Genomic DNA, 11,869 nt, shown 5'->3' on the forward strand with positions numbered 1-11,869 from the left:
ACACCACATTGGAGTAAAGCAGGTGAGAAATGTTTTGTTTTGCACATAACAATGTGCATATTTTTGCTTCGCGTTTTGCTTAGTGTTTACCATTTAAAGGGAGCTCTTAGATGTTCTTCAAAACTTTGTTTATATGCGTGCACCATTGAATAACTGCTAGTAACCGTAAAGTATTTTGGTTTAATGTTATCTGTTAGAAATATTTAAATGTTTTAATGCTTCTGAACGTAATTCGCAGGCAACAGTTGGAGCCAGCTGCAAACTAGTTTCCCGAAGACGCCGTGGACCTTTATTTGATGCCACATCTATATTAAAAATTGAAAATGCCTAACCGATGTGTTGCTTATGGCTGTGGGAAGTTCAGTGGGCAAAATGTCGCAATGTTCAGATTTCCCAAAGACCCCGAGGAGTTCCGCAAATGGGAGAAGCAGGTCAAGAAGACCCGAAAGAAATGGGTCGCCAAGACGTACTCCCATCTATGCTCTGAGCACTTCAGCAAAGACTGCTTTGATCCGAAATCTTATGCCGCTGCAAAGACGATGGGATTCAAAGGGCTGAGACTGAAGGATGGAGCTGTCCCGACGGTCTTCATCCGACCACCGTGCAGTAACTGCGGAGGAAGCGGGGTCTCCTGTTCCTTTTGTACGAAGAGGAGACGCAGAGCGACCACTGAACCTCAACATCTCGCATCAGTGAGTATCCCATCATAACTCTTTCTTCTTTTAATGGAGACTCTTTGAAAAAGCCCGAGGCTAGGTATGGAGGCCCAAACCTGCAAAAAGTAAATAAATATAATAATTGGAAAACTACTAAAGTTTGAGGCCAGTAAGATTTCTTAAGAAAGAATTCAATACTTTTATTCTGCATATATATATATATATATATATATGTATGTGTGTATGTATGTGTGTGTGTGTGTGTGTGTGTGTGTGTGTGTGTGTATGTATGTGTGTACATATGATGTTCAGATTTCCCAACGACCCCGAGGAGTTCCGCAAATGGGAGAAGCAGGTCAAGAAGACCCGAAAGAATATGCATGTGTACATTTAAGAAAAATGTTATGTTTATATATTAAATATATTTATATATTATATAAATTACATGAATATAAATATACATGTAAATACATACAAATATTTTCAAAATATACTTTGTATGTGTTTGTATTTATATATACATAATAAATATACACAGAACACACACACATACTGTTATGTAAACAATTTTTTATTTTGGATGCGATTAATCGTTTGGCAGCACTATCAAAAATATTAAGCAGCACAACTGCTATCAGTATTGATAATAATAAGATATGTTTCTTGGGCAACAAAACATTATATTAGAATGATTTCTGAAGGATCATGTAACGCTGAAGACTGAAGTAATGGCTGCTGAAAATTCAGCTTTGCTAACACAGGAATAAATCAGATTTTAAAATAGATTTGTTTAAAAACTGCTTTAAACATTACTTTAAATTGTAATATTTCACTGTATTTTTAATCAAAAATATTATTCCAAGCTTTTGACGTGTGTGTGTGTGTGTGTGTGTGCGCGTGCATGTTTATGTGGTTTATGAGGACACATTTGTATAATGACATGGGTATGACAGAGGTATTACAATATGAAGGTGGTTTATGAGGACACTGCCTATGTCCCCGTAATTCAAAAGGCTTAAAAAACATACTAAATGGTGTTTTTTTTGAAAATCTAAAAATGCACAAAGTCTCCTGTGAGGGCTAAGTTTAGGTGTAGGGTTGGTGTAGGGCAATAGCGCACACAGTTTGTTCAGTATAAAAACCATTACGCCTATGGAGAGTCCCCATAAACCACAAAAACCAATGTGTGTGGGTGTGTATCAGCAATTTATATCTCTTTCTTTTTTTTTTTTTTTTTTTTTTTTTTTTAACCATTGTTTTGATTAATTAATAAATAACTTTGTTTTTCCTAAAAAGGATGAACAGGAACTTCTGAATGATGGAGAAGGAATATTTGATGGAGAACACCATAATCAGCAGAATTCCACTGATGAAGATGTTAATAATTCTATGACACTTTCTTCCTGTGCAGAAAGCGATGGAATGGGTAAATTCGGGAACACTTATATTAATGAACATGCCCAAATGCATGCCATGGACAAGTATATGTAAACCCAACTCAATTTTATGTCTCTGCAGTTACATGTGAAATGTGTGGAACCAAAGGTACCACGGAAACCTTCTTCTCCAGGTCCAAGCGCTTCTGTAGTGTGTCATGCTCGCGTTCATACTCATCCAACTCAAAGAAATCCTCAATTCTTGCACGGCTCCAGGTGGGAATGTCTGGCAAAGTATTTTTTTTATCCACATTTATTCGAACAGTGATTTAATTAATGTGTCTCTTTGCACTCAGGGAAGGCCACCCACTAGGAAGTCATCACACAAACTGTCTCTGAAATCACAGACTGAGGCTTCACACTCAAAAGTCAATGAGCAGCATCAGGAGAGCAGAGCATTTGGACAAGATGGTGAGAAGACACACAGATTACTCTTATGTTTCACTACAGTGAGCTATACAAATATCTAAATGTTGATATGCTACTGTCTATGTCCAAGCTACTTTGGCTGGGTTTGACTGGGGTAATTACCTTGAGAAAAGTGGCCTCCTCGCTGCCCCAGTATCCTGCTTCAGACATGTGAGTGATTTCTATCCACTGTGGTTCTTGCAAAAATGTTCCTGTGAAAATTAAATGTGCTAAATGTTATAACAATGTGTAAATGTCCTTCACGTTATTGTTGCTATTGCATTATGATGGTCAACCCATTACTCCCCACATCAACAGGTACCACTCTGCGCTCAATGGGACGACATCTATGTGGGGTTAAAAGTGGAGGTTCTCAACACTCACACAGCCTTGCCAAGTAAGGTGTACTGGATCGCCACTGTTGTACAGCTGGCAGGTATATAATTCCATATTATTAATATTTGTAATAAAATATATATATATATAACAGTACGCAATAATTACGTATTGAGTGTAAATGATAGTTTTAATTCAAATTATTAAATGGATGCCACCTTATATTGGGACAATATAGCCCTCCCTACACCTACCCTAACCCGACCCGATACTTTATTTTAAATTTTTTGTTTATTTCCTTCATTTTTATTGAAAATAAATGCCATTCCGATGCGATATGAGATTTGAAAAGGGAGCAAAAAGTTCAGTAAAAGGCAGGTTCGAACTTGGGTCTATCGCGTTGTAACAATCGGCCTAACAGGCTGGGTTACAAAGTTTAAAAAGGGGTCAGATTTGTCTGTGTGAGAGATCTGTGAGTGTTAAACGAATGACATGAAACAGAAATACGTTTAAGAACGGGACTTTAAAACAACACAATAAATCCAGGAAATCTCAGTCTGTTAAAAGAATACAGTTCACTGCACCATACCCCATAAACAGTCCAAGAATCCTAGTGTGCTGATAAAATCCCAACGTGAGTCCACCAGTGTATGTACAATCCAAAATGAGTGATAATCCAATTTGTTGTAAGTGAATCTGGAAAGGTAAGTCCACCGAAATGAAAACTCCACAATCCAGGTGTGTAGGGTAGCTGTTAGTGGCCTCCTTTTGTTGGCCATGCTGCTCTCTATATACTGTTCCTGCTTCCTGTCAGGTGACTGGTCACCTGAAAGGTCAACCATACAATTCTTAAAGACATACACACACTAAAATGTTAAGAGGAATAAAATGGACTTAAGAAACATGTAAACCAGTTTAAACTCTAATATACATAAAATCAAATGCAATAAATAGAGTGGTAAAACATGTCTCTTATGTGACAGTGTCACAGCGTCAAAAAGCATACGCCTTACCATCTACGCCAGATCAGTGGTTCTCAAACCTGACCTGGGGACCCCCAGCCACAGGATATTTTGTATGTCTCCCTCATTTAACACACCTGATTCCACTCATCAGCTCATTAGTAGAGTCTGCAAGACTTGAAATGGGTGTGGCTTATGAGAGAGACATACAAAATGTGTGGTGGCTGGGGGTCCCCAGGACAGGTTTGAGAACCACTGATCTACGCCACTGAAACTGATGTTAAATGAGTGTCTTTTTTCAGTGTTGACTATCCCAATCACACATTGGTGGACAGAGTTAGTGTAAATAGCCTCTGCCAACAAGGTGGGTTATTTGCACGTACTGTAAATAGACACTCAGTATAAAATAACCGTTTTCAATTTTTTATACACTGCCCTCCAAAAGTTTGGAAACACCCCAACCTTCCTAAACCTTCCAACAAGACAATGACCCCAAGCACACTTCCAAGCTGTGCAAATCCTATTTGGAGAGAGGAAACATCAGCTGGCATCATGTCTGTCATGGAATGGCCTCCCCAATCACCCGACCTCAACCCAACTGAGCAACTATGGGAGGAACTGGACCGTGATATCTGTAAGAAGTGTACAACCAGTGTGAATCATTTTTGGGCAATCCTTCAGGAGGCTTGGAGTAATATACAGTATCAAATCAATGTTTGAATAAACTGACAGCTCGGATGCCCAGATTATGCAAAGCTGTAATAGATGCTAATGGTGGATATTTTGATGAATCGAAAATTTAAGTTTTTTCTATGTATAAACTGTTTATGTAATAAAATATGTTTCGTAGTTTGTGTTGTCCCTTATGAGTGCAAAATTATCATAAATTAAAAAGGATTCATGCCAATATTGTCCAAAACCCCACTTTTCTAGGGCGTTTCCAAACTTTTGGAGGGCAGTGTATTTGAAGTGTAATTTATTCCTGTGAAGGCAAAGCTGAATTTTCAGAAGCCATCACTTCAGTCTTGCTGATTTGGTGCTCAAGAAAAATGTATTGGGTGAATAGAAAGTTTAAAAAAAGATTTGAAATAGAATGAGATTATAAATGTCTTTACTGTCACTTTTTCCAATAAGTTTAATGTGGTCTCGCTGAATAAAAGCATTGCTTCTTTTAAAGAAACTTGCTGACCTCAAACTTAGAACATAAGTGTGTTTTATATTTATATTTTATCGAGTCATTATAATTTCCCCAAATTTTTTGTTTGCTGTCTGTATCGAATGAGTTAAACAGACTTGTAACAACAAATTAATATACAAAGACAATAAAGAACCAATACTAATTAAACAAACTATCAAAATAGCCTGTCTGCATACAAAAACAAAAATACAGTGTAGTCTGACGGTTGTTACACTGACTGTATGTTTATATGACAACATATTTTTAAAGCTACACATTCACTTTATTAGGTTTTATTAGTTATTAGTTTATTAGGTTGTAATAAATGTTATTAAAAAAAAAAAAAACATTTTTAGTGTGCAGTTAAATTAAATTATGGGTACTATTGTGATATTGTGTGTTACTTATAATTGCTGTGTTTCTCTCAGGCTATATGGCTCTTCTGCGTTATGAGGGCTTTGAGGATGATGACCGCCATGACCTGTGGTGTAATTTAGGCACGGCTGATGTTCATCCGATTGGCTGGTGTGCAGTGAACAGCAAGCTCCTGGTGCCCCCTCAAGGTGAGTGTTTACACCATAGGTCACTGGGTATAAATTCTATAAAATGCTAAATCTTGATTCCTATAGAGGTCCACCAGCATATTAAAGACTGGAAATCCTACCTGATGGAAAGACTGGTTGGAGCGCACACTCTTCCTGTTGACTTTCATGTCAAGGTGACAACACTGGCAAATTACTATTCCGTTGATACCATCTGTTGTTCTTTAGTTTCTGCATAACTGTTATCCTCTATTTCCCTGTCTGTGTTTCAGATGGCAGACAGTTTGAGGTGTCCGTTCAGGCAGGGGGTTCGGGTGGAGGTGGTCGATCGCTCGCAGGTGAGCCGTACTCGTTTGGCAGTGGTGGATACTGTCATAGGAGGCCGACTCAGACTGCTGTATGAGGATGGGGGACTGGGAGCCTCGGGTGAAGTGCTCTCAGATTTCTGGTGTCACATGCAAAGTCCTCTATTACACCCTGTAGGCTGGTCTGAAAGAGTGGGCCACTCAATCAAAGAAACAGGTGAGAAGAAACTGAGGTACACACAGATAAACAAAATCTTAGTACAAACATGCAGAACATTTGACATGAGCAAGCTGAAAAATACTGATCCCCACACAACACACATTTGGATTTTCTTGTTATCATTCATAATTGTCCAATAAAGATATGCTTTTAAAAGAAGAATTTGTTCCCATGACTTATTTATTTGTTGTTATCTTGTTTTAGTGAAATGATGAGCCAGTCGTGGGAAGGGTATAACTGAAATGAGGGAGTGAATTAATAAAACGTTGCCACAAATAAATTAATCTTGGGTACAAATTCTTAATTTGTCTTCATCATAATTTTTATGTCATGTGCAGGGCTTTGTAGAAAAAATGAAATTTGTATTTATTTATTTTTGTAAAGATTATTAGGTTACACTATTTTAAGGTGTCCTTGTTACAATGTATTTATACATTTAAGCACTAAGTAATATTAACTACATGTCATATTTGCTTAGGATTATGATTTGGCTTAGTGTTACTTGCATGTAATTATGCATAATTTATTGTTATTATAATAGTAAGTGCATGTAACGTGTAACATGTACACCTTAAAATAAAGTGTTACTGATTATTATTTTCCTATGGAAGCCGGTTTCTGGCTCATATTAAAAAATTACCTTTTTTCATACTATTTTGTTACTTGTTGTTTGTCTTATTAGGTTATTTGTAGAAAATATCATGCATATTTCTCACACAGATACGAGTGTCAACATGAGTAGCCATCCAGCATTTCGCAAAGTCCATCAAAACAGTGTGCCAGATCAATTCAAGAAGGTTATTGCATATACCATTTCACTCAAATGTTAAACTAAAATATTGTCACGATTTCTTTTTTTACTTTTTGTTAGTTTAAAAATGTTACGGCATGTAATCATTTACTACACTGAACAAAATTATAAATGCAACACTTGTTTTTGCCCCCATTTTTCACGAGCTGAACTCAAAAGATCTAAGACTTTTTCTATGTACACAAAAGGCCTATTTCTCTCTGAAATATTGTTCACAAATCTGTCTAAATCTGTGTTAGTGAGCACTTCTCCTTTGCAGAGATAATCCATCCACCTCACAGGTGTGGCATATCAAGATGCTGATTAGACAGCATGATTATTGCACAGGTGTGCCTTAGGCTGGCCACAATAAAACGGCACTTTAAAATGTGCAGTTTTACTGTATTGGGGGGGTCTGAAAACCAGTCAGTATCTGGTGTGACCACCATTTTGCTCATGCAGTGCAACACATCTCCTTCGCATAGAGCTGACTAGGTTGTCCACTCCTCTTCAATGGCTGTGCGAAGTTGCTGGATATTGGCAGGAACTGGAACACGCTGTTGTATACGCCGATCCAGAGCATCCCAAACATGCTCAATGGGTGACATGTCCGGTGAGTATGCTGGCCATGCAAGAACTGGGATGTTTTCAGCTTCCAGGAATTGTGTATAGATCCTTGCAACATGGGGCCGTGCATTATCATGCTGCAACATGAGGTGATGGTCGTGGATGAATGGCACAACAATGGGCCTCAGGATCTCGTCACGGTATCTCTGTGCATTCAAAATGCCATCAATTTGCCATCGTTGTCCATAATATACGCCTGCCCATACCATAACCCCACCGCCACCATGGGCCACTCGATCCATGCACACTGTCTGCCATCTGCCCTGTACAGTGAAAACCGGGATTCATCCGTGAAGAGAACACCTCTCCAAAGTGCCAGACGCCATCGAATGTGAGCATTTGCCCACTCAAAGTCAGTTACGGCGACGAACTGCAGTCAGGTCGAGACCCCGATGAGGACGACGAGCATGCAGATGAGCTTCTCTGAGACGGTTTCTGACAGTTTGTGCAGAAATTCTTTGGTTATGCAAACCGATTGTTGCAACAGCTGTCCGGGTGGCTGGTCTCAGACGATCTTGGAGGTGAAGATGCTGGATGTGGAGGTCCTGGGCTGGTGTGGTTACACGTGGTCTGCGGTTGTGAGGCCAGTTGGATGTGCTGCCAAATTCTCTGAAAAGCCTTTGGAGACGGTTTATGGTAGAGAAATGGACATTCAATTCACAGCTCTGGTGGACATTCCTGCAGTCAGCATGCCAATTGCATGCTCCCTCAAAACTTGCGACATCTGTGGCATTGTGCTGTGTGATAAAACTGCACATTTTATTGTGGCCAGCCTAAGGCACACCTGTGCAATAATCACGCTGTCTAATCAGCATCTTGATATGCCACACGTGTGAGCTGGATGGACTAACACAGATTTAGACAGATTTTTTAACAATATTTGAGAGAAATAGGCCTTTTGTGTACATAGAAAAAGTCTTAGATCTTTTGAGTTCAGCTCATGAAAAATGGGGGCAAAAACAAAAGTGTTGCGTTTATCATTTTGTTCAGTGTATATATAATTCCTTAATCTATGCAAACAGTTGAGGACAGTTTACATGGGAGATACATTTTTTGAGGAAGGCATGAAACTTGAAGCAATTGATCCTCTGAACCTTGGGAACATCTGCGTTGCATCAGTCCGTAAGGTACGATACAGCCACTGTTTATTACTTTAAGTGAATCATTTCTGTTCCTTATTAAAAGTATTTGCATTGACCTGGCTTATTTTATCACTCAGGTGTTGCTGGATGGATATATCATGGTAGGCATTGATGGTGTTGAGATCGGTGATGGCTCTGATTGGTTTTGTTATCATGCCAACTCACATGCCATTTTACCTGTTGGATACTGCGAGAACAACAACATACCTCTTACCCTACCTCCTGGTAATGTCTTTAAATTCTAAAATCAGTATTTAAGTAAAATAATTTTTTTTTAAATTGTTGAAATTGCCTCCTTTCTATAAGGTTATGAACATGCTATATTCTCATGGACGAAATATTTAGAAGAAAAAGGAACTGTAGCTGCTCCACGAAGACTTTTCAACACTGTAAACCTTTTATTTTGATAGTTGAGCCATATACAATGTTAACGCATATGTGAGTTTATGTTTTAAGCTCATCTTGTGGTCCCTCCCTCATGCGTTTTTCCCAGGATGATGTAGGCCATGGCTTTACCTCAGGTATGAAGCTAGAGGCAGTGGACCTCATGGAGCCACGGTTGGTGTGTGTGGCCACTGTTAGGCGCAGCCTAGGCCGGCTTCTCCTTCTTCACTTTGATGGCTGGGAGCCTGAGTTTGATCAGTGGGTAGACTGTCAGACTCCTGAAATATATCCAGTGGGCTGGTGTGAAATCACTGGCTACCAGCTGCAGCCACCCATCGGCCCAGGTAAAGTAATTGTAATTTTCATAGTATTCATATATGGGTCAATATCACCATAGAGTGCCTTTCAACCCTCACAATACTCAAAATTTTTAGTTTTAATTTCCCATTCGCTTTGTCATGTCATATAAATAGTAGACGCTCAAGTACTATAGAAACATATTAGCTGAGCTCCCACACATTTTTTTTAGATAATTATGGGCCATTATTCGAAGCATAAACCATAAGATATGTCCACCCTGTTATGGACATATTACTGTTAAATAAGTTTTCATTGCAAAATTAGGATGCAAATTATATTTTCTGACAGTCCCTTTCCTAAACAGGGTTATTTGTTTGCTTTCAAATCATAAATACATAAAAGATTTTATGTAAATCATGTGTTTTTAAAGACACTCATACAATTCACACACACATTTTTTCTTATTTGGAGAAAACTGTGATCTTTGGATGCAGTTTTTGTTTGCATGTTATTGCCCCCACACCTAGCTATTGAACACACTGGATTATATAGATATGATTGAATTATTATTTAAAATATTGTAAAATATCAAGATGACTGGGTGGACCAGCACATGATGGTGTGTGGACACACAATGCAGAACACACAAACAATGACAAAATATGAAAATGAAACATTTATTCAACTTCTAAAAAAAAAATAGAATAATAATAAATAATATAATTACATCCTCAATCACATGGATATACCGACCCCTCATTAATTTTCGTTCATTCCAACCTGTCATGCGTCTGTCCATTCTATCGAGTCTAAATGGCCGACAGGGTGGACATTTTGAGCCTCAATTAGTATATTACCTTACTACAAACTGTGACTAGCTAAATATTTAGTCTGGTTGTTGAAGAGAATTTGGTATATCTAAACTTACATATTTTGAAAATACTGTATTTTAATCACTTCTGGCATATTTTATGCCGACAGGGTGGACATGTTAAGCTTGGGAAAAGCAAGTAAGCAAACTCGTACAAAGAAAATTTGTCAATTGAAAAGTCACCTATTTATTCACCTAAGCGGTTGAAATTCCCGCCGCGGAAGAGACAAAAAATCTGTTGTCCTTTTCTTAAATGGGCGGATTTCCCAACACGACAGGGTGGACAACCATTCAAGGGACATGGAAAAGCTCTTCTTTTTTTATTAAATAAAAATATTGTTTTTATTACCAAATGATCAATACACTTAAATTGAGTTTAACAAAATATTACAGAAAATTTTAATTTTATGATTTGATTGTATTCTACTCATTTAAATTTAATGAGCAGTGCATGGGACAAAGCAAAATAACACGCATCCTCTTACATAAAATTAAAACAAATCTAGAAAATGTATCTAAAGAGCCAAGTAATGCTTTTGTTATAAATATAAAAACTTATCCTAATATAACGCACCCTTTCATAGTCATTTTTATGTTAGGTTATCATGGCAAATGAATTATGAACACCAAAAGGCACCCTACAGTGATATTGACCCATATGTTGTCCAACATTTGGTTGTTACATGTTGTATTTTGCTCTCTTGTGTAGAACCACCTCAGGGTCAGGAACGCTCACACACAAGTAAAAAGGCAAAACCTTTTATGGGAAAGAGGAGTAAGTTTAATTTTTGGTTACTTCGATGAATTGTTGATTCTTAAATGATTTAAATATTTAAAGCACATGATGGTTACTTCCATCAAATTTCTCTTTACTAGTTTTATATTGTCAGTTGCTTCCTTTCATTCTCTTATGATTCTGTATTTTTCACTTTAGAGCGACGATTTGTAAAGAAAAACACGAGTAAATGCACATCTAAAACCCAGCCTGCACAGCGCACTGAGAATCCAGAGAAGAATCGATCAAAAGAGGCATCAAACCCTTCTGTCTCTCCACTTACCTTACAAATAAAGACTGAACCTGAGGAAGAAAGTATGTAGCAATCTCTTCATTCAAAAAATGTATATTCAAAAAAACATGTATATACTTAGTTCTTACATGATTTGCCTGTCTCTCTACAGTTATTGCAGTAAAAGTGAAGGTGGAGGAAATGGAAACCCCTTTATTATCCAAAGAAAGTGACAACCCAGAACGCTTCACAACCTTCAAACAGGAGGACTCAGTTTAACCCTACTCTGCTAATATAAAAAAAAAAAATATATATGCAAAAGTGTGAAGCAGATTATTTTGTCTTTTAATATTAAACACCGGTAGTCTGTTTATTAACCATTATTTTTTTGCTCTGAAATAACACTGGTAGTCATTTAACTCAACCAAGCTGTTAAGTGTAATCTATAGGAACAGATAAGTGATTATATTATTACTTTTTTTTATATATATACAGTTCTCCTTTTTTTCACATTACTGAAATCTTGCAATCTTCTATTAAAAGGACTTCATTTGTGTTAAGGCACTTTCTGACTTCATTTTTTACAACAGAATTAAGCCTAAACAATCTTCATATTCTTCAAGGATTTCAAGGTATATTACCAGAAGTGTATAATTATTTTTTACTGACCAGTGAACTAGCATAGTACATTCCTTTGACAATCAAG

At 37.5% G+C, this 11,869-nt stretch overlaps 1 protein-coding gene across 2 annotated transcripts; it reads left to right on the forward strand.

The window, feature by feature from the left end:
- Nucleotides 1-11,726, forward strand: LOC306851951 (lethal(3)malignant brain tumor-like protein 2). Of its 2 annotated transcripts, XM_079388492.1 has the most exons (18): nucleotides 1-22; nucleotides 239-692; nucleotides 1,953-2,082; nucleotides 2,175-2,308; nucleotides 2,389-2,503; nucleotides 2,592-2,671; nucleotides 2,819-2,936; nucleotides 5,404-5,538; nucleotides 5,605-5,693; nucleotides 5,790-6,039; nucleotides 6,763-6,839; nucleotides 8,482-8,586; nucleotides 8,679-8,826; nucleotides 8,908-8,990; nucleotides 9,095-9,329; nucleotides 10,866-10,931; nucleotides 11,091-11,246; nucleotides 11,336-11,726. In XM_079388492.1, exons 2-18 carry the CDS (start codon nucleotides 324-326, stop codon nucleotides 11,440-11,442), a joined length of 2,397 nt encoding a protein of 798 aa, XP_079244618.1. In that variant the 5' UTR covers nucleotides 1-22; nucleotides 239-323; the 3' UTR covers nucleotides 11,443-11,726. The 2 variants fall into 2 exon arrangements, with proteins under 2 accessions (XP_079244618.1, XP_079244619.1); XM_079388493.1 differs by having other exon boundaries at nucleotides 19-692.
- Nucleotides 11,727-11,869: the final 143 nt, after the last annotated feature.

This window comes from Barbus barbus, assembly GCF_936440315.1.
Source record: "Barbus barbus genome assembly, chromosome: 32".
NCBI lineage: Eukaryota > Metazoa > Chordata > Actinopteri > Cypriniformes > Cyprinidae > Barbus > Barbus barbus.